Source organism: Engystomops pustulosus, chromosome 4 (assembly GCF_040894005.1).
Source record: "Engystomops pustulosus chromosome 4, aEngPut4.maternal, whole genome shotgun sequence".
In the NCBI taxonomy this organism is placed as follows: domain Eukaryota; kingdom Metazoa; phylum Chordata; class Amphibia; order Anura; family Leptodactylidae; genus Engystomops; species Engystomops pustulosus.
Window position 1 is genome coordinate 38,383,132 of NC_092414.1, and position 23,193 is coordinate 38,406,324.

The following is a 23,193-nucleotide window of genomic DNA, read 5'->3' on the forward strand; positions in this document are numbered from 1 at the left end:
AGTCATGAAAAAAAAAAAAAGATAAAATATGAAAATATAATTTTGATCATATTTTTTACAGTGTCTCCTTCTCTATTCATGGCACTATTGAATTTTACTTTGAAAATCTCCAATCTCCACCGAAATTCAGGAAGGTGCATTAAACCAGTCTCTTTCTGTTCTTTGTTTTACTTACTTAACCCCTTAATGATCTGTCCCTTTTTAGGTTTTTCACTTCCCACCTTCAAAACTCTATAACTTTTCTATTTTTCCACATAAAGAGCGGTGTGATTGCTTATTTTTTGCATAATAAATTGCACTTCATAGTGACGGTATTTAATATTTCATGCTTTGTAATGGGAAGCAGGAAAAAATTCCAAATGCAGTGAAAATGGTGAAAAAATGCATTTGCAATGTTTTCTTGTGGGCTTGAATTCTACAGCTTTCACTGTGCGCCCCATATGACGTGTGTACTTTATTTTTTGGGATGGTGCGATCATGGGGATAACAAATTTGTAAAGTGTTTCTTTTTATAATGTTTTCATACATTTACAAAAATTAAAACCTCCTGTACACATTTTTTTTAAAATTTTGCCATCTTCTGATGCTGTACGGAACTGTAGGTGGTGTCAATTCTTCCGATTATTGATGGCGTTTTAATTGCTATAATTTGTAGGACTCTGCGATCTTTTGATCACTTTTTATTGATTTTTTTTATATTTCTAAAAATGGAAAAAAAGTGGCATTTTCGACTTTGGGCACTATTTTCTGCTACAGGGTAAAGCACAGTGAAAAAGCGTTATCATATTTTGATAGATCTGGCATTATAGGATGTGGAGATACCTACTGTTTATTAATATTTATATCAGTTCTAGGGAAAGGGGGAAGATTAGAATTTTTAGGTTTTTTATTATAATTTTTTTAAACTTTTTTTTATTATTACTTTTACTATTTTTCAGACTCCCTAGGATACTTTAACCCTAGGTTGTCTGATCAATCCTATCAAATACTGCCATACATATTATTAGCTGGGAGCATAAAATCATTTAAAAGTCACATTATTTAATAAAAAAAATGTTCTCATAAATAACTTAAAATTTTCTATATCCCATTGGTTAAACTAAAGACTAAATATTCAGCAATTAAAACACCTTTGGTTTTTCATAAATCAGAAAATAGCAAAATTCAGTAACACAGTTGATCATATATCATTTACTATTCTATCTATACTTGATGTTGTTTTGCTGCAGATGAGGTGCAAATGTTGTTTTGCACCTTTCCATTGCACCAAATTCATTCAACATGTATAGACAAGTTTTCACAATAGGAAAAACAACCCGCCCCCCAACATCTGCCAAAAAGTATTTCTTAACATTACCTTATAAGAGGAATTTAACAAGGCTCCTTGTGGATGGATCTGCTCCTCATTCCCTGGTGTCTGAGAAGTATTTGGAGTGAAGACAATTAAGTCACTTTTTGGTCGCAATGAGTTGGAGCTTATTCTATACTGAGTGTGTTGGGAATACATCCAGCTCCCTCCAGTGTTGGAGCAGATCTTGTAGTTTTCTTTCAGTTCATTGACCTCATCTCTGTATTTTTGCCACCGTAAAACAGTGAAGACAATTAGAGTAATAAGGAAAATAGTAGATATGACACAGATGGCAACAACCAGGTAAATATTTTCATCAGAAAACTCCTCTCCAGTCACCTTGGTCTCTTGGTTATCAAACTTTAATTCTTCTCCAGATTCCACTACAGATACCACAATCTGTGTCTCCGCTGTCATGAATGGTTCTCCATGATCCTGAGCTACTACATGCAATCTGTACTCATCACTATCTGAATCTGAAAATGGCCGCTTTAGAGTAATTTCTCCAGTTTGATGGGCAATGGTAAATGGAGTTCTTCCAGATCCTGCAGATTCCTTTAACTTATAAAACGTCCAAGCATTGTACCCAGAATCCAGATCCACGGCCTTTACTTTGGTTATCAGGTGTCCAGGTTCTGCTGACTTTGAGGTTTTAATAGTTAATGCAGAATGAAGTGGGGTGAATGTAGGAGCATTATCATTAATATCTTCAATGAATATGTTCAGAGTAAGGTTAGAGCTGAGGGTTTGTAGACCGGCATCGGTGGCTTTTATAAGACATTGGAAATGTGCAATCTGTTCATGGTCAAATGACACTAAAGCAAAGACCTTCCCATTCTCAGGATTAATGGAAATATAAGAAGATATAGGGATCCCATCAACTGTTTGCTCCTTAATTGAGTAAGTGATAAAAGAATTCTGCCCAATATCTGGGTCAGAGGCTGAGGCTGTATATATATGGGTCCCTGGTGGGTTGTTCTCCTTGATGAATACTGTGTCTACTGACTGGATGAATCTTGGAGCATTGTCATTGATGTCACTTATATCAATCTTCAAAATTTTTGTTGTAGACAGGGATGGGGAACCTTCATCTCTTGCTATAATTGTTACTTCATATTCTTCTTTCACCTCTCGATCCAAAGGTCCACTCACAGTCAAAGAAAAATCACTCCTGAAAGCTGGATTTACTTTAAATGGTGAACCCCCAGAAATAAAGCAATGGACTTTCCCATTGGATCCTGAATCTTTATCATGGACACTGATGATGGCGACTGTTGTCCCCTGAGGAGAATTTTCAGGAACAGGAACTGATAGTGATGTCACCATCATCTCAGGAGGGTTGTCATTGACATCTACAACAGACACTAGAACCTTACAATGTCCAACAAGCTGAAGATCACCATTATCCATGGCATCAACCTGAATTTCATACATATCTACAGTTTCAAAATCCAGATCTCCATTTACTCTAATTTCTCCTGTGTACCGGTTCAAGCTAAAAATGTTACTTGCCTCTCCAGTTACCATGTTGCTAAATTCATATATTATTTCACCATTTCTTCCTTCATCCAGATCTGTAGCATTCAGCTTAAACACTAGAGTTCCTTCCACAGCATTTTCAGTCACACTGCACTGGTAAAATGGCTGATCAAACACCGGAGCATTATCATTGAAATCCTCCACAGTAACAATAATATGTGTGGAACCACTCAGTCTTGGTTTCCCTCCATCATAAGCTGTAAGGGTCAGATTGTGGACAGATTGCTTCTCTCTATCCAGAGCTTTCTTCAGCACAAGCTCCAATGATTTGATCTGATTCATATATTTTTGGAAATCCAATGCAAAATAATCACTGGCACTGAGCTCATAGTTTATTATAGAATTGGTTCCTAGATCTGGATCAATTGCTGCTTTTAGCCTAAACCGAGATCCTGCAGGTCTGACTTCTGATATAAGAAGATTATTTACACTGGATGAGAATACTGGATTATTATCATTGATATCTTCTATTTCTACATCTACACTGTACATCTGCACCGGCTTATCTACAATAACCTGCAGAGGAATAATACAGAAGGGAGTATTTGGACACAGCACTTCTCTGTCTATTGTCTCTTTAACAAACAGGATCCCATTCTGCAGATTCACCTGGAAATATTCCTTCTCATCTCTAGAGACAATGTGTAACATTCTGGAATTAATCTCACCTATATCCAGTCCCAGATCCTGAGCAATTCTCCCAACAAAGGTGCCATGCTTGGATTCCTCCGGGATGATATAATGCAGCTGACTCAGGACCACATCCCATGTTATGTGTAACACAAAGAAATGGAAGATCCTGCTCCTTGCTTGGTAATCCTGTCTGTGATTGACCATTTCATAGAATCAGTGAAGGTAAAAATAATAATTTATCCAAATAAGGCACTGATGATGCTGATGAAGAATGAGGAAGAAAGAAAAAAATCTGTCATGGCCGGAATCCTGCAGCGAGATTCTCATTTCAGGAGAGAGAAATGCATTTCCTATTTCCTTGTTGCGATTAGTTGTTGAGGACTGCCATCTAGTGCTCGATTTGTAATATACACACCAGGAATTTCTTGTATTATAAAGTTATTATTGATTAAAATACAAAGATTTACATAAGGTTTTCTATCCCAAAATTTACATATCAGTATTGCTTAATAACATACTAAAATTTCTTGTAATATTCATGTTTTTATACATGCATTGAAGGATTTTCTAATCGCTTTCACATTACTTACTGAAAGTTTCACATAAGTAATATCATTTTGATCTTTATTTTTTTTCTTGCAGCTCTGTAGAAGCTTACAAGGAGTCCATTTTCAGCAACAATGGTGAGGAATGAACTAACAGACATCCATCTGAGTGGTAAGATCCCACCTGGGACCTGGTTATATTTCTAATAAAGCAGTTGTTGCAATTCACCTAGGTCCAATTACCCAATGCATGATCCATTTGGTTATTTTTAAGTCCAGTGACTAACTTCCCCTTTCTCCAAATTCTTTTATTAGTGTGTCTTTTTTGGATTATTATTATATTTTTAGATTAAATATAAATTAAAGGTTTCATTTTAGATATTCATCATTTGGATTGTCTATTTCCACAATTCTAGATGACTAGAAAGAGAGGAAAAGAGAAGAAAAAGATTTTCTTTGTCTATATTTGTTAGTGATTTTTTTACATCAGGAATGTCTTCTATTGTTAAGTTTTCATTTGTTATTGTGTATATTTCTGAATACTCATCTATGAAAAACCAGATTAAAATACATTGTAATATTTAATTTTTTCTTAAAATATTTAATTTTTAAATACATGTAAACTTCTTTTAATTGTTTTGCAAGTATCAAACAATACATTTGATAACTACATTTTATATTAAGTTTTAGATAATTTTATTTCAACTTTAAGTTATAATTTAAAAAATCTTATATATATTTACTAAATAATATCAAGCAATAATGGAACAAACATTTGGTACTTAGCATTGTATTTATTTTACTTATAAAATTGTTTTAACTAATGCAGATTTTCTTAAGTATGCTACAAAAATAATAAAAAGTTATCATAAACATTTGCTCCACTGTTACAAAAATAAATAATAATAGTAACATAATCATTCTTGATCTGAAAATAAAATATTGTGGTACTAATTGTTTCTAATTCAAAATATTGTAAAACAAAACAAGATTTGTGTATGCTTTGGCATTTCTATAATTAACTCAGCCCATAGAATAAAGGTATCATATTATTTGTGCTGCACTGAGAATACCCTGAAATATAAATTATAAACAAGAGATTAGATTTTTTTGTCTATTACTATCAAAATGGATTAAGAAAGATTAATAAGTAGAAATATTCATTAATAAAAATTTTAATTTGTCCTATAGGAAAAAAGTGCTAATGCACAGCATAAGATTGTTTTCAATGAATTTATTGACTTTCCTGTGTTGTGTAAAGTATATAAAATCTAATTTATATTTTAAGATTTAATGTTATTTATACAATAGCTGATGAAGTTTTTTGTATCAAATATTCTTAAATTTAATAAATAAAACCACAGTGGTAGAAATAAGAAATTTTATTATTTAATTGGAATCTTTATAATGATTAAAAATTGACAAATTACATAGGAGCAACAAACAGACAGAAAATTACACATAGCCCGGGTGTAACACATAAGCGCTAATGAACCCCTACAATAGTACAATGCTAAGTAGCAGCATGATCAGATTATGTCCAAAATACAAGGGAAATTGTGGATAATGCAATAATACCTATAAAAGTGCAAGTGAGCAAAAATTAAAAGCATGTACTAACCACAAGCTTTGAGACCCAATGCCAACATGTGTTTCACCAACAGTAGCTTTTTCTAGGGGGGAAGCTACTGTTGGTACTTATGTGTTTACACCTGAGCTATGTGTAATTTTCTGTCTGTTTGTTGCTCCTATGTGATTTGTCAATTTGTAATCATTATGAAGATTCCAATTCAATAATAAAATAGCTTATTTCTCCCACTGGGGTTTTATGTATCAAAATTAAGTATATTTGATAGGTACAATTGTTTATACAGAGGTGGTAGTAGTTGGACCAATACATCCACCTCAATAAAGTTTATTGGTGTAATAGATGATGAAGGTAACACAATTGACTCCAGCATTGATGATATAGAACTTCTCCAAAATAAATGAAAGCAATACAGTACTACACAATAAAGAGTAATACATGGATGCATTCAAGCAGTCAATCCTAATCCAGAGTATCCATAGTAATTCCATACAAAGAAGGCAACATCACTGCATTTTCTTTGGTATAGAAAGTTGTTTCTTTCATTTCTCCCAACTTTGCAAAGCTATGACTCTCACAAGCAAAAAAAAAGTAGTAAAAACTTAAACTGCGTAAATTTCAACTAATTAATCTTAATGAATTGGGGCAATGGGATATTGAATAAAACAAAAACAGTGGGGCATATGATTAGCTCCTGTTGTTTGTCGAGCAATCCCAGGGATTTTTATTTTGTGCCTTTTCTAAGAGTCTTACAGAGTGTTGTGCGAAAAAAAAGGGCAGTTTTCTGACACAATTTTTTGGCATAACTTTTTTTTCAGCACTTGTAGTTTCCTGACAAGTTTTTTTTTGGCACAATTTGTATCACACAGTTAGACCAATAAAGATGAAGCAAATGTTTAACAATACTAAAAGGTACCTCTGAAATATAGTGAAAACTACAGACCTTTCATTATTACAGGATTATTTTAACCAATCCTTTAGGATTCTTTAGTAATTCTTCATTTATCAAAAGTACATATGTTATGTCCCCATTTTCTCACATACGAATGTGAACATGTCCTGGCAAATTCCTTCTAGCTTTATCGATAAGGAATCTCTTTGTGATCCTCCTCAGTGACAGCCACACATCTTATATGTTTCATACACTTATAGTTCATTTTTGTGCATTCAAAAAAAAAAGAAAACAAATTTGTTAACATCTCCCTGAAACCTGAAAACGCTTTAATGACTGGGTAGTTTTAGGAATATTTTCGTATAAAGTGTTTTAAGGACCATTACTTATTTGTAGCAATATTTTATAAATGTTTGCAGTGTTCTTTTGATGACACATATGGAGAGTAAAAAAAAAGTTAAAAGAAAAAGAGGGAAAATGTTTTTTTGCAATGTACAGTATATTTTGCTTTTTAATTTTCCATTTAATGTTGCATTTGTGTATTTTTTAACTTTATAAATCCCCCATGAAGTCATGTAAAAATACAGTTCATATTTTTCTTTATTATTTTGATTTTATTACATTTACATTTTCCACTGTAACTTGGGAATTTATAAGAGTGCCAGTTGCAGGGGGACAAACCATCCTGTGTGGGCACGTGTCCAATTAGAGCTATATCCTCTATACCTGTATTCACTGCATAGCACTAATTCAAAACTATATAGTTAGGAAAGGAGAAGGCAAAAGTGGAAATAAACCGATTTTACCTTCTCCTGCAATCTCAGCAGGAGCAGTAGAAACTGCATGATGCCAAAAGACTCCATTGCCAACTCGGGCCAGATGATGTCTTAAGTCGGTGGGAAGTTGGCATTGACTTAAATCGGGAAATAGCAGATATGTTTGGTCTATATGGCAGGATTAATGATGCACCGGGCCTAGGGATCCAACCCTATAAATATCAATAAAAATCAGAACCAAGCACATTTATGATGTTATTTGCACCACATGAAAATCAACAGTTGTGATTCGTCCCGCTTTCTTTTGATAAATTGGGAAATATTACAACAAGTTTCAACTAAAGAAGGCTTTACTGTATATATCAAAAACCAGAGCAGAATACTTAATATATGTATATTGGTAAAACATCTAATATTAAGACCCTAACACTTAGAAGGACAATTTACAAAAACATGAAGTTAAGTGGCCAACCCCTATGAAACTATCCACAGTGCTTTTATTTATATAATAAAATAGCTTATTTTTCCCTCTTTTTCTTTTAACTTTTTTACATATGTGTATTATAAAAAAAAACATTGAGTAGACTAAAAAAAAATAACTACATGTATCAAGAAATTGCCCATTAAGCTTCCCTTTAAATGAGTTCCCTCCTTTAAAGCTATTATGTCTCAAATATTTAGTATTCATCTTAACAATCAGAATATACTAGTTGAAACCGATATGTAGAGTAATGTCAATATATAGGGGAAACAAAATCATGAATATTTACAATAAATTAACAGCAAAATAATTAGTTACAATAATTACATTTTAAACAGATTCATCTTGTATGCCCTGATCAGGCCGGCACAGGTCTCTGGAGTTATCTTGGCCCACTCCTCCATGCAGATCTTCTCCAAGTTATCTAGGTTCTTTGGGTGTCTCATGTGGACTTTAATCTTGAGCTCTTTCCACAAGTTTTCAATTGGGTTAAGGTCAGGAGACTGACTAGGCCACTGCAACACCTTGATTTTTTCCCTCTTGAACCAGGCCTTGGTTTTCTTGTCTGTGTGCTTTGGGTCGTTGTCTTGTTGGAAGATGAAATGACGACACATCTTAAGATCCTTGATGGAGGAGCGAAGGTTCTTGGCCAAAATCTCCAAGTAGGCCGTGCTATCCATCTTCCCATGGATGCGGACCAGATGGCCAGGCCCCTTGGCTGAGAAGCAGCCCCACAGCATGATGCTGCCACCACCATGCTTGACTGTAGGGATGGTATTCTTGGGGTCGTATGCAGTGCTATCCAGTCTCCAAACGTCACGTGTGTGGTTGGCACCAAAGATCTTGGTCTCATCAGACCAGAGAACCTTGAACCAGTCTGTCTCAGAGTCCTCCAAGTGATCATGAGCAAACTGTAAACGAGCCTTGACATGACGCTTTGAAAGTAAAGGTACCTTACGTGCTCGTCTGGAACGGAGACCATTGCGGTGGAGTACGTTACTTATGGTATTGACTGAAACCAATGTCCCCACTGTCATGAGATCTTCCCAGAGCTCCTTCCTTGTTATCCTTGGGTTAGCCTTGACTCTTCGGACAAGACTGGCCTCGGCACGGGAGGAAACTTTCAAAGGCTGTCAAGGCCGTGGAAGGCTAACAGTAGTTCCATAAGCCTTCCACTTCCGGATGATGCTCCCAACAGTGGAGACAGGTAGGCACAACTCCTTGGAAAGGGTTTTGTACCCCTTGCCAGCCTTGTGACCCTCCACAATCTTGTCTCTAATGGCCTTGGAATGCTCCTTTGTCTTTCCCATGTTGACCATGTATGAGTGCTGTTCACAAGTTTGGGGAGGGTCTTAAATAGTCAATTAATCCAAACATGTGAAGCTTATTGTTCTTTGTGCCTGAACTACTTCTTAATACTTTAGGGGAACCAAACAGAATTCTGGTGGTTTTAGGGGTTGAATAATATTTGACCCATACTTTTATGTTTAAAATTTATTAAAATATAACTGAGCAACATAACTTTTTGGTTTGTAAGATTTATGCATCTGTTAATAAATCCTGCTCTTGTTTGAAGTTTGAAGGCTCTTACTTATTTGCTTCTTATCAAACCTGCTAAATCTACAGGGGGTTGAATACTACTTGTAGGCACTGTGTATATATATATATTGTTCACTGAGGAAAGGTAAAGAGAGTATAAACTGGTTATAACTTAACCTTTAATAAATTGTTAACATTTCCAACATAGTATGGAAGATACCGCAGTGTAATATATATATATATATATATATATATTCTTATAATAAACTCCAAGGAATCATATATATATGATATATTTTACTGTTACTTAACAATAGTCAAACTCTGTGTATCTCTAGCCATTTCTTTAGGTTTTTAAAGGCGTTTCTGCTGAGAATCTTACATTTTATTTATTTTTAATTTATAAGAGTACCAGTTAAATGATCACTACAGTCTCTAACACTTTTGCCAAATTCAATGCGACATGTGAATGCTAGAAACACTTCCTTTACCTAGTTAGGATCTGTTGACCATCCATCACTTTTAAAATGATTTTCACTCTGCTCAATTTTTTCTTGTTAGCAAAAGGGACTGTCCCTTCACGAAGGTGTTAGAGTACATGTAAGATCTATGCAGGGGGGAGAAGTAGGAGTGAAAACACTGGGTTTGTTTCTTCACAACAGAAGAAAGTGCACTGCATATTTTTGGATAGAGGATAAAATGAATATTACACATCATTTAATGCAGCATTATTTCTTATGTGTACACCACAATACCCATTTATTCAAGCTTTATTGCAATGTACAATCCACTAAAACTTTTACTCAATATAAGACCTATTTGTTTAACCAGTCCTTTACTCCAAAGTGGCAATTATCTATACATCTGTCAGTCATGATTACAGGTAAAACTTTTCACAGGCTTGAAGAAAGAAAATTCTCAAATTTTAATCCCCATGTGATGATTAAGAATAAAGATAATATATAACACTTTACTTTGCAATTTTAATCTCCATATGCTGGTACTGTAAGATTCAGTAGTGTGGGCAGGCATTCGCTGAGGAGACAGTGCTTTGTGCTGACAATGCGCTTAGATTATCAGGGTTTTAGTTAAATTTTCATTTAGCTACTGATGATTCTACTAATATCTGACACATAGAAGTCATAAGATGGATATAAGACACAATAACACACACAGCTCTGCCGTTTCATCTAATCAATAAAAGACACAGGAAACACTCTTAGGCACCCGCTCCCCTTGGATCTAGAGCTTATCTTGTCTGTAGAGCTGTTGCCGTGTCCTCTACAGGTTGCTGCTTGACAGGAAGTGCCCCAGTCTATAGTGCTCTCTGCCTCTTGTCATTCTCCCTGTAGTACAAGAGAAGCTTTTCATGTGAGAGGACTCTGAGCAGACAGGAACATCTGCCCAACCATAGTAAGGACTGAGTTTGTAGTCATATCCCAAGAAAACAAAAATCAGGACTGAGTTTCAAAATATCTTTTATATTTATCCTGAGTATATTAAAGAATGTTGTCTTTGTGGGAATACCCCATTAAAAGCTGATCTTGTGGTGGTTACAAACTATATTAGTAAGCTGTTGTGGATAAACATATGGGGATAAACACAAATCCAAGCAACCAATTTGACTCACCATAGTCATTATTACCTACGAGAGTCACAGTAAACTAGTCTACAACTTAGTTCTTCTGTTCGTTATAAGATTAATTTGCAAATACAGATTTACTCGTAAAATTCAGTGTGTTGTTTAAAAAATTAAATGACTTATTAATTTCATTGTAGACAGATAAAATTTTAAGGATACACAAGTCAATTATTGGTATACAATCAAATAAACATTTACATTGTGTTCTCATGATGTCCTTTTTTGTTCAAACTCAGTTTGTAGTGGAAGACTCTATATATAAAAATATACATGATAGCTTTAAAAAAGGAAAAAATGAAATCATGAAATTTATTCTTACCATATAGGAGGAGTTTAACACAACGCCTTGTGGATGGATCTGCTCCTCATTCCCTGGTGTCTGAGAAGTATTTGGCGTGAAGACAATTAAGTCACTCTTTGGTCGCAATGAGTTGGAGCTTATTCTATACTGAGTGTGTTGGGAATACATCCAGCTCCCTCCAGTGTTGGAGCAGATCTTGTAGTTTTCTTTCAGTTCATTGACCTCATCTCTGTATTTTTGCCATCGTAAAACAGTGAAGACAATTAGAGTAATAAGGAAAATAGTAGATATGACACAGATGGCAACAACCAGGTAAATATTTTCATCAGAAAACTCCTCTCCAGTCACCTTGGTCTCTTGGTTATCAAACTTTAATTCTTCTCCAGATTCCACCACAGACACAACAATCTGTGTCTCCGCTGTCATGAATGGTTCTCCATGATCCTGAGCTACTACATGCAATCTGTACTCATCACTATCTGAATCTGAAAATGTCCGCTTTAGAGTAATTTGTCCAGTTTCATGGGCAATGGTAAATGGAGATCTTCCAGATCCTCCAAGATCCTTTAACTTATAGAAGGTCCAAGCATTGTACCCAGAATCCACATCCACGGCCTTTACTTTGGTTATCAGGTGTCCAGGTTCTGCTGATTTTGAGGTTTTAATAGTTAATGCAGAATGAAGAGGGGTGAATGTAGGAGCGTTATCATTAATATCTTCAATGAATATGTTCAGAGTAAGGTTAGAGCTGAGGGCTTGTAGACCGGCATCAGTGGCTTTTATAAGACATTGGAAATGTGCAATCTGTTCATGGTCAAATGATACTAAAGCAAAGACCTTCCCGTTCTCAGGATTAATGGAGATATAAGAAGATATAGGGATTCCATCAATTGTTCGCTCTTTAATTGAGTAAGTGATAAAAGAATTCTGCCCAATATCTGGGTCAGAGGCTGAGGCTGTATATATATGGGTCCCTGGAGGGTTGTTCTCCTTGATGAATACTGTGTCTACTGACTGGATGAATCTTGGAGCATTGTCATTGACATCACTTATATCAATCTTCAAAATTTTTGTTGATGACAGGGATGGGGAACCTTCATCTCTTGCTATAATTGTAACTTCATATTTATCCTTTGCCTCTCGATCTAAAGCTTCAATTACAGTCAGAGAAAAATCACTCCTGAAAGCTGGATTTATTTTAAATGGTGAAGGCTCAGAAATAAAGCAATGGACTTTCCCATTGGATCCTGAATCTTTATCATGGACACTGATGATGGCGACTGTTGTCCCTTGTGGAGAATTTTCAGGAACAGGAACTGATAGAGATGTCACCATCATCTCAGGAGGGTTGTCATTGACATCTACAACAGACACTAGAACCTTACAATGTCCTACAAGCTGCACATCTCCATGATCAATGGCTTCAACCTGAATTTTATATATATCTAGAGATTCAAAATCTAACTTGCCTTTCACTTTTATTTCTCCTGTATATTTGTCTAAGGTAAATGCTTCTTTTGTCTCATCTGACACCATATTACTAAATTCATATATTATTTCTCCATTTCTTCCTTCATCCAGATCAGTAGCATTCAGCTTAAACACTAATGTCCCTTCCACAGCATTTTCAGTCACACTGCACTGGTAAAATGGCTGATCAAACACCGGAGCATTATCATTGAAATCCTCCACAGTAACAATAATATGTGTGGTACCACTCAGCCTTGGTTTCCCTCCATCATAAGCTGTAAGGGTCAGATTGTGGACAGATTGCTTCTCTCTGTCTAAATTTTTTTTCAGCACAAGCTCCAGTGACTTGATCTGATTCATATATTTTTGGAAATCCAATGCAAAATAATCACTTGCACTGAGCTCATAGTTTATTATAGAATTGGTTGCAATATCCATATCTACAGCTTCATTCAATGGGAAACGAGAACCTGCAGGTTTGATCTCTGATATGAGAAGATCATTTACACTGGATGAGAATAATGGACTATTATCATTGATATCTTCTATTTCTACATCTACACTGTACATCTGCACCGGCTTATCTACAATAACCTGCAGAGGAATAATACAGAAGGGAGTATTTGGACACAGCACTTCTCTGTCTATTGTCTCCTTAACAAACAGGATCCCATTCTGCAGATTCACCTGGAAATATTCCTTCTCATCTCTAGAGACAATATGTAACATTCTGGAATTAATCTCACCTATATCCAGTCCAAGATCCTGGGCAATTCTCCAAACAAAGGTGCCATGCTTGGATTCCTCCGGGATGATATAATGCAGCTGACTCAGGACCACATCCCATGTTATGTGTAACAAAAAGAAATGAAGGAGCTTGTTCTGTGCTTGGTAATCCTGTATCTGATGGAGCATTTCTTGAAACCAGTGAAATTGAAAGTGAGAATTTATCCAGATAAGGCACTCGTGTTAATAGGGGAATGAGGGAAATAGAGCAAAATCTGTCATGGCCGGAATCCTGCAGCAAGAATCTCATTTCAGCAGAGAGAAATGCATTTCCTATTTCCTTTTTTCTAATAGTTGGTGGGGACTGCCATCTAGTGCTCATTTTCTAATTTGCACATAAGGTATGTATGTATACATTTTACTTTATAATATTTGCAATATTTTGGATATAAAATAACATATTGAAGTATAATATGCAAAAGAAAATCTGAAATTATTTTAAATTATTATTTTTTTAAATCCAACATTTAAATCTATCAAAAGCAGAATTATTTTATAAATAGAAATGTTTTCTACATTTAAGCAAATTATCATACAGTAATAATGATAATAATAATGGCAATAGTAAAGTTATTTTAATTATATTAATTACAATACAAACCGTGAATGATGTATGTTGAATGATTCCTAAATGTCTACATTTAGTCTTATATATACCCCGTTAAATCATAGATTTATTCATCAAAAGTGTTAAGTAAAATAATAACTCATAGTGGGTCACATTTCACACTTTTTTAGGTGAAAATAGCTTGCACAGGTATTTAAGAAGTATCCATGCCACAATTGCGTCACAAGTGACCCTTTTGTGGGGCAGCAGCACTAGTCTCCACGCAACACAAATTAGGGGTCGTTTCAGTGCTCAGTCGGAGCAAGCGCCATATTTAGCATTCAAAGTGTGTTGCACGCCCTATGTTAAAGGTGCACCACAAAAAAGTTGGTGAACTCTGTCGGGCCAGTGCGGGTAAGCAACAGATTCATGATTTCCGGCGCACGTCCTTAATGAATCGGTCGCACCGAGCATTATACACGATGAGAGCACTTAAAGTGTAGGGTCTGACTTTATTAGTGAATGCGCCCCAATGAGTAATAAATGAGTAATTAATGAATAATGAAAAATAATAAGTTTAGATATAGCAAACCTTGAAAGTCAAGCGTATGTTATAAAACATTCTCAAATGTCACAGAATGAAAAGGTGTATAGTTTTTGATCTTCTTGAAGTTGTAGCACTGTTGCAGCCACATTCAGTCCCAGAAATGTTACACTTAGTTGCAAAAATAATGCACAGTACAGCAATACCAATGGACATGTTCTGTAAACTCAGATAAATTTCCATATTTGTTCAAAATAATATTAAAAACAATAATAATTCCCTTATTTATATAGTGCACAGAGATTACACAGCGCTGCACAGAGCTAGCCAAATCAGTCCCTGTCCCCATGGGGCTCACAATCTAATCAGCCTACCAGTATGTTTTGGAGTGTGGGAGGAAACCGGAGGAAGCGCACGCAGACACGGAGAGAACATACAAACTGTTTGCAGATGTTGACCCTGCGGCACATAGTAATATTTACTTTCACAAGAAAGACTGTATATCTGACAGGGAAAGAAGATTTATCTTCCTATCGGGTAAATTATTTGGAATAAAGTATATAATCAAGATAGTGTAAATGCCCCTCCACTTAAGCTTGATGTACTTAATCTTCTGTTACAATATATAGATAAGTATGAGTGTTGCCCAGTTCTTATATCTGATGATTTCAATTGTGTTATGAATATGAAATTGGACAGATGCCGTAATGAGAAGAATCACAAGAGTTATCTGAAAACTCTTATCTAAATTTGGTTGGTTAAATGCATGGAGGAATAAAGTGGGTGAAAAAAAGAGTCTACTCATGTAGTAGTGCATCATATCATACAAAGCTTCTGATCACTATGGTCCTTGTAAATGATTTCTGTGAATAATTTGGGATGCCCTAAAGTAATATATTAGAAGTATTTTATAAAGAGAAATCATTTGTATGTGTAGGTCATTCTATCAGGATCAATTATGTTAAAAAACAAAATTGCATACTGAGAAAAAGAATTAAAGAATATGACAATGGAACCAATATATTAAGAGTTATGGTAGGCACTAGAGATGAGCGAGTATACTCGTCCGAGTATACTGCTTGGTCGAGTATTAGCATACTCGGACCGGCTCGTTACTCGGATGAGTATCTCGCCGGCTCGAGATCGAGCAGTAAATTAATAAAATAAATTGAATAAAAGTATTTTTATTGTAAAAAAAAATATTACACATGTTTGCAGATGTTTTACTTGTAAGAACACATTGAAATAACACTATTCTTCACTTTGCAGGTGTTCGCGCGTGTCTCCCGCTAAGTTAGGAGATGTGCGCGCACATCTGGAATGTGAAGAATAGTGTTATTTCAATGTGTTCTGCACTTAAATGGTCCTGTGTTCACTGTTTTTAATGTTTTAATTCTATTCTTCACTTTGCAGCTGTGTGCGCTTATCTCCGAACCTATCGGAAGACATGCGCGCACACCTGCAATGTGAAGAATAGAATTAAAACATTAAAAACAGTGAATACAGGACCATTTAAGTGCAGAACACATTGAAATAACACTATTCTTCACATTCCAGATGTTCGTGCACATCTCCTAACTTAGAGGGAGACACGCGCGAACACCTGCAAAGTGAAGAATAGTGTTATTTCAATGTGTTCTTACAAGTAAAACATCTGCAAACATCTGGAATTTTTTTTTTTGCACTGTTCTTTTACTGTTCAGTTTTATTAAAAAAATGCTCGGGTCTCCCATTGACTTCAATGGGGCTCGTTATTCGAGACGAGCACTCGAGCATCTGGAAAAGTTCGTCTCGAATAACGAGCACCCGAGCATTTTAGTGCTCGCTCATCTCTAGTAGGCACACAATGAATTCAGGACATGCCTAACTGGAAAAGCACAACATTTTTTTCCAGGACAGAATCATTATTGCAAATGAGAAAAAACAGGTAAATAATTCTTAACCAATGAGGCTAAACCATGAGAAACATAAAGGATATAAGCAGTTAAACATAGTTTGTCTAAAATTTGTACAGATACAGGGGAAATAAAAACCGAATTTTTAAAAGTACTACCACGAGATATAAACATCCCAATGAAACTTTAGAATATTTGGATAAAACTAAAACCTGAGTAATATCTGAGACCCAATTAAGGATTTTTTGGAAATCCTATAACAGTAAAGAAAAACTGGAAGAAACATTTGCATCAACAGCAGGGAATATGTCACCAGCCATGAATGGATTTCCAGTGGACATCCATAAAAAATGTAATCATCTTATTTACAATAATGGTTCAGGTATGGAAGCGGAACATAGTGGGAAATTTAACTTCGAGGTAATTATAATTATAGGGTGAAAAAAGATCTGCTCTGTAAAGAGTCTATTAGACCTATGTAATTATTAAATATGGATGTAGAGTTACTAGCAAAGTTGTTAGCAAATCATAGTAAAGCATTAGGCCCATCCATGAGGACCTATGCAGATTTATGCCCGTAGAAATACAAATATAAATATTCATCCTGGTTCCTAGTTGCAACAAATTAAATTCTGTGCAATGTACTGATAACAAGAAATAATTCCAAACAGACAGAATTGATAGAAAATTGCATTTGCATCCTTTAGTGGGGGGCTCTATGTTTTACCAAATGTATATACATTTTTGTCATATTTTAAAGAATTAAAAGAAAATCATTTGCACAAAAAAATGTTAACTTATAACCACATTTTGGCTCAAACTCGGCCTTAAGCTTGGGTCCACGTGTATGAGAGGAATAAAATTATCAATGAGACAAATGCTACTTTTCTACGAGAACTCTCACAGAGATCCTAGGAAAACTGGGGAATAATACAGCTATGTTGACACACAAATAACACGAAAATATATTAATATCATTTTCTTAAAAAATATTAACACATCCTAACCAAAGTAATGAAAGAGTCAATAATGCTCATATTTCACTTCCTTACAGACTTCAAATTTACAATTTAAGTAAGTTTTACAGGACCTCTTGATTGCTGATCAAAATACGGTTTATCTTTAGACATATGTATTCTAAATGTTTGGGGATCTCTTATTGAGCTATGGATGTAGCAGTGGTTAACCCGACTTAAGGTGCAATAAACACACAAAAGGGCCTGTCCCCTGTATTACCTAACACTTACCAACGTTTAATACTGTCTAATTTTTACTGATATATTAAGACATAGTTGTAATATAATATAAATGTAACAAGAAACAATTTTACCAGGTCATTAATGCCAAATATTTTAGCAGTCCTTCACTTTTACTTCAAGAATAAATGTTTGGTTAATATTGAGGTACTGTATATAAAATTAGAGAAATCAGAAGGCATGGGGGAAAAATGCAATATGAACACATACTTAAAAGGACATCCACCACTAGGATGAAGGATTGTAAACCAAGCATACTATTGTACTGGTGTGTGCCCCCTCTGGCTGGATCTGCTCTTCTTTAAGCTTCCTATCCTCATGTTAGGTCTCCAGGCTCCATTAACATCTATGGAGCACATAGCCCCTCAGGTACATTTACATAATTTTTAAAGCCTTTTTTGGAAAAACCATGGGTTTGGCTATCTTGCTGGAGAGCAGTAATACCACATCATATGGGAATAATACTTTGTTAGTTGTTTCTGTTATGTTTCTGTTATTCTGACCGCCATATTAGGGGTCAGGAAGGGATTTCCCCTGCTTTGGGCCAATTAGCATCATCCTTTCATGGTTTTTGCCTACTTTTAGATAAACATGGTATATTTCAATAGGTTGGACTTGATGGACTGATATCTTTTCCTAACCTTATTATGATACTATGAATGATAGCCATGCTACCTGATCCTTATGTGAATTCTTTTCACATCTCTATTGGGGTGTATTGACCAGAGATATGTCAATCTTCTCTGGGCATTTAGATGACAAATATTTTATTCTACATTGATGCAGTACAAACAAATGTGGCAAAAGTGCTTCTATAGGTGGACTTTTATAATTATTATAGTTCATTTTTAACATTTAACTTACAGCACCTGTAACTTTTTGTTCATCTTGCCCTCAACCCTTTACAAAAATCTACTGTACAGTTCCCGGGCCTGCCAATTTAGGCCTTCCATTTTGTCTTAATGTAGATTGTATCTGCAATGCACTGCAATGAAGTTCAGAATTTTTTTAATAAAGAACTATGGGGTAAATTGATCTTATTTTTGTATAGTATGTTAGATTTAAAAAGTTGCTAACTATTGTACAATGGGAAATTTGCACATTGCATTTTGTGACTTTTAAAAACTCACCTAGTCTCAGCTAGGATAACCCTTTTGCAACTTTTCTAACAACTTGCAGACATCTCAGCAGACAAAAATGTTAACCTCGCAAGCACAACCCAAATTAAAACAAGCAAAAAGCCCTTTAGACAAATTAGACCAAACCAAAACAGAAACTCGACTGACTATTCATATAGGACAGTGATGGCGAACCTTTTAGCGGCCGAGTGCCCAAACTGCAACCTGAACCCCCATTATTTATCGCGAGGTGCATTATTGCTCCCTGTTCAACAACTTTCAATCATATTGGCCTCCTGAGGACAGCAACACAGTAGAAAGATGGAACATTTCCATAATTTTAGCTTCTTTCCAGTGTCCCTCTGTACACAGAGAAAATTGTGGGGCCAGCAGGAGGTCCTCCAAAAATAATTTGGCCCTGTCTACTCATTCTCTCTCTTCCTACAGTCCTAAGTAGAGAAGTAAGTATCAAAATATGTCTGAAAGCAGCATCTTTTAAGTTGCTTGGAACTGCAGGAAGATTCTTTGAGTCCTGTCCGGTGGGCTGGGGCCATGGCCCGGGTGCCCACAGAAAGGGCTCTGAGTGCCACCTCTGGCACCAGTGCCATAGGTTCGCCACCACTGATATAGGAGTTAACTTATAGCATTGAATTTGCTTATTTTGAACATAGTCATTAAGGAGCAATATACAACTTCTTAAAAAATATTCCTTCATAGGTCTTACCATATAGGAGGAGTTTAAAACGACGCCTTGTGGATGGATCTGCTCCTCATTCCCTGGTGTCTGGGAAGTATTTGGCGTGAAGACAATTAAGTCACTTTTTGGTCGCAATGAATTGGAGCTTATTCTATACTGAGTGTGTTGGGAATACATCCAGCTCCCTCCAGTGTTGGAGCAGATCTTGTAGTTTTCTTTCAGTTCATTGACCTCATCTCTGTATTTTTGCCATCGTAAAACAGTGAAGACAATTAGAGTAATAAGGAAAATAGTAGATATGACGCAGATGGCAACAACCATGTAAATATTTTCATCAGAAAACTCCTCTCCCGTCACCTTGGTCTCTTGGTTATCAAACTTTAATTCTTCTCCAGATTCCACTACAAATACAACAATCTGTGTCTCCGCTGTCATGAATGGTTCTCCATGATCCTGAGCTACTACATGCAATCTGTACTCATCACTATCTGAATCTGAAAATGGCCGCTTTAGAGTAATTTCTCCAGTTTGATGGGCAATGGTAAATGGAGATCTTCCAGATCCAGCAGATTCCTTTAACTTATAGAATGTCCAAGCATTGTACCCAGAATCCAGATCCACGGCCTTTACTTTGGTAATCAGGTGTCCAGGTTCTGCTGATTTTGAGGTTTTAATAGTTAATGCAGAATGAAGTGGGGTGAATGTAGGAGCATTATCATTAATATCTTCAATGAATATGTTCAGAGTAAGGTTAGAGCTCAGGGCTTGTAGACCGGCATCAGTGGCTTTTATAAGACATTGGAAATGTGCAATCTGTTCATGGTCAAATGATACTAAAGCAAAGACCTTCCCGTTCTCAGGATTAATGGAGATATAAGAAGATATAGGGATCCCATCAATTGTTTGCTCCCGAATTGAGTAAGTGATAAAAGAATTCTGCCCAATATCTGGGTCAGAGGCTGAGGCTGTATATATATGGGTCCCTGGTGGGTTGTTCTCCTTGATGAATACTGTGTCTATTGACTGGATGAATCTAGGAGCATTGTCATTGACGTCACTTATATCAATCTTTAGAGATTTTGTTGTGGACAGGGACGGGGAACCTTCATCTCTTGCTACAATTATAACTTTATATTCATCTTTCACCTCTCGATCTAAAAGTCCATTAACAATCAAAGAAAAATCACTCATGAAAGCTGGATTTATTTTGAATGGTGAACCCCGAGAAATAAAGCAATGGACTTTCCCATTGGATCCTGAATCTTTATCATGGACACTGATGATGGCGACTGTTGTCCCCGGAGGAGAATTTTCAGGAACAGGAACTGATAGAGATGTCACCATCATCTCAGGAGGGTTGTCATTGACATCTACAACAGACACTAGAACCTTACAATTTCCAGTTTGCTGAACATCTCCATGATCAATAGCGTGAACTTGAATTTTATATATATCTACAGTTTCAAAATCCAATTTCCCTTTTATTCTAATTTCTCCTGTATATTTGTCTAAGGTAAATGCTTCTTTTGTCTCCTGTGACACCATATTACTAAATTCATATATTATATCTCCATTTCTCCCTTCATCCAGATCTGTAGCATTCAGCTTAAACACTAGAGTTCCTTCCACAGCATTTTCAGTCACACTGCACTGGTAAAATGGCTGATCAAACACCGGAGCATTATCATTGAAATCCTCCACAGTAACAATAATATGTGTGGTACCACTCAGCCTTGGTTTCCCTCCATCATAAGCTGTAAGGGTCAGATTGTGGACAGATTGCTTCTCTCGGTCTAAATTCTTTTTCAGCACAAGCTCCAATGACTTGATCTGGTTCATATATTTTTGGAAATCCAATGCAAAAGAATCACTTGCACTGAGCTCATAGTTTGTGATAGAATTGGTTCCAAGATCTGGATCTGCAGCTTCATTCAATAGGAAACGTGATCCTGCATGTTTAATCTCTGATATGAGAAGATTATTTACACTGGAGGAGAATACTGGACTATTATCATTGATATCTTCTATTTCTACATCTACACGATACATCTGCACCGGCTTATCTACAATAACCTGCAGAGGAATAATACAGAAGGGAGTATTTGGACACAGCACTTCTCTGTCTATTGTCTCCTTAACAAACAGGATCCCATTCTGCAGATTCACTTGGAAATATTCCTTCTCATCTCTAGAGACAATATGTAACATTCTGGAATTAATCTCACCTATTTCCAGTCCAAGATCCTGAGCAATTCTCCCAACAAAGGTGCCATGCTTGGATTCCTCCGGGATGATATAATGCAGCTGACTCAGGACCACATCCCATGTTATGTGTAACACAAAGAAATGAAGGAGCTTGTTCTGAGCTTGGTAATCCTGTCTGTGATGGAGCATTTCTTTTCTTATTGAAAGTAAAGGTAAGAATATTTCCAAATAAGGCACTGATGTTAATAGAGGAATAAGGAGAATAGAAAAAAATCTGTCATGGCCGGAATCCTGCAGCAAGAATCTCATTTCAGGACAGAGAAATGCATTTCCTATTTCCTTGTTGCTATTAGTTGGTGGGGACTGCCATCTAGTGCTCAATTTCTAGGTTACATGACAGATATACCCTATATTTTTTAGCTTTTTAAATTGCTTACTGTTATTGTATATTAAATAACACAATAGTCTATTTAGAAGAGTTTCTCTTTTACACTTATTATTTTAATATATTTTCATATTGTGTATTACACCTTGTTTTGGCCTTGTTTAATTTTTGTTTAAAATAAAATTTAATATTTAAGATCTAAACCTAATAAAACTAGCATTAGTTTTAATTTATAAAGAATTATTTATGTTTTTTTTTGTTTACAGTGCATAGAATAATTATACTATAAATAAGTTTAATAACTTTAAGTGCCTGTGGTTCATGGTGTAATAAAAGTAAAGTTAGGTTATGGAAAAAGTAGAATTATTGATAAATTTAGAATTTTCCTTTTATTTTTAGATAGATTCCTAGATACCATACTTAAACTTTATACATTTTAATAGTAATTTATCAGTGTGTTTTGCTGGTTCTCTCATGCTTTTTTAGATTCCTTTCTCACCGTTGGATTTTGCGGGTTCTTATGCAGCATTTCACCGAAGTGCACGCAAACTTACCGGGTCGGTTTGTTACCGGGTTTTTGATATCTCAATAAGAACTGCAATCTCACATTGATAGGTGGTTTATTGTCTGAGTTGGCACATGTTGTGGCATACTCAATGGGGGACATGTATCTTAGTTTTATTTCTTAGGTGTAATTGAGACATTTGGAAGGCCTTTTTTGAACCTTATGTATATGATCATGTCTTTTTTCTTGTGATACATGTTTAATTTTTCCTGTCCTGGCAGGTGCAACTTTTGTTTTTTGTTGCAAATGTCTCAAATCCACAAACACAAGCTCTTCTGCTTTTCTCAACTGTTGTGATGTGTTTAAAAATCCATTTATTAATGCCACATGTGACCTCACCTCTAGAAGTAACCAACATTTCAATAAAATGTGAATGCAAAAATGTATAAATTGTAAAAAAAGAAACGACCCAAGCTTTCATTGCCCAGAAGGTTTAAGTGT

The 23,193-nt window shown here is 35.6% G+C and overlaps 1 protein-coding gene and 1 long non-coding RNA gene across 10 annotated transcripts in view; one reads left to right on the forward strand and one right to left on the reverse strand.

Moving 5' to 3' along the window:
• The window catches only part of LOC140126356 (protocadherin alpha-C2-like), a 217,662-nt gene that overhangs the window by 148,947 nt on the left and 45,522 nt on the right, over positions 1-23,193 (reverse strand). The window contains exon 1 of one of the 7 annotated variants that reach the window (XM_072145736.1): positions 19,625-22,101. The exons of 4 other annotated variants lie outside the window; for them this stretch is intronic. In XM_072145736.1, the coding sequence (XP_072001837.1) occupies positions 19,625-21,991 (2,367 nt within the window). In that variant the 5' untranslated portion in view covers positions 21,992-22,101. Of the gene's footprint in view, positions 1-1,357; positions 3,838-11,302; positions 13,797-19,624; positions 22,102-23,193 lie in introns of those variants that run through there. 2 more of the 7 variants (XM_072145733.1, XM_072145732.1) reach the window with 2 other exon arrangements.
• The window catches only part of LOC140126358 (uncharacterized), a 69,133-nt gene that overhangs the window by 13,102 nt on the left and 32,838 nt on the right, over positions 1-23,193 (forward strand). For all 3 annotated transcript variants that reach the window (XR_011854819.1, XR_011854820.1, XR_011854821.1), the window contains exon 2: positions 4,163-4,237. This is a non-coding gene — a long non-coding RNA (uncharacterized lncRNA). The remainder of the gene's footprint in view (positions 1-4,162; positions 4,238-23,193) is intronic.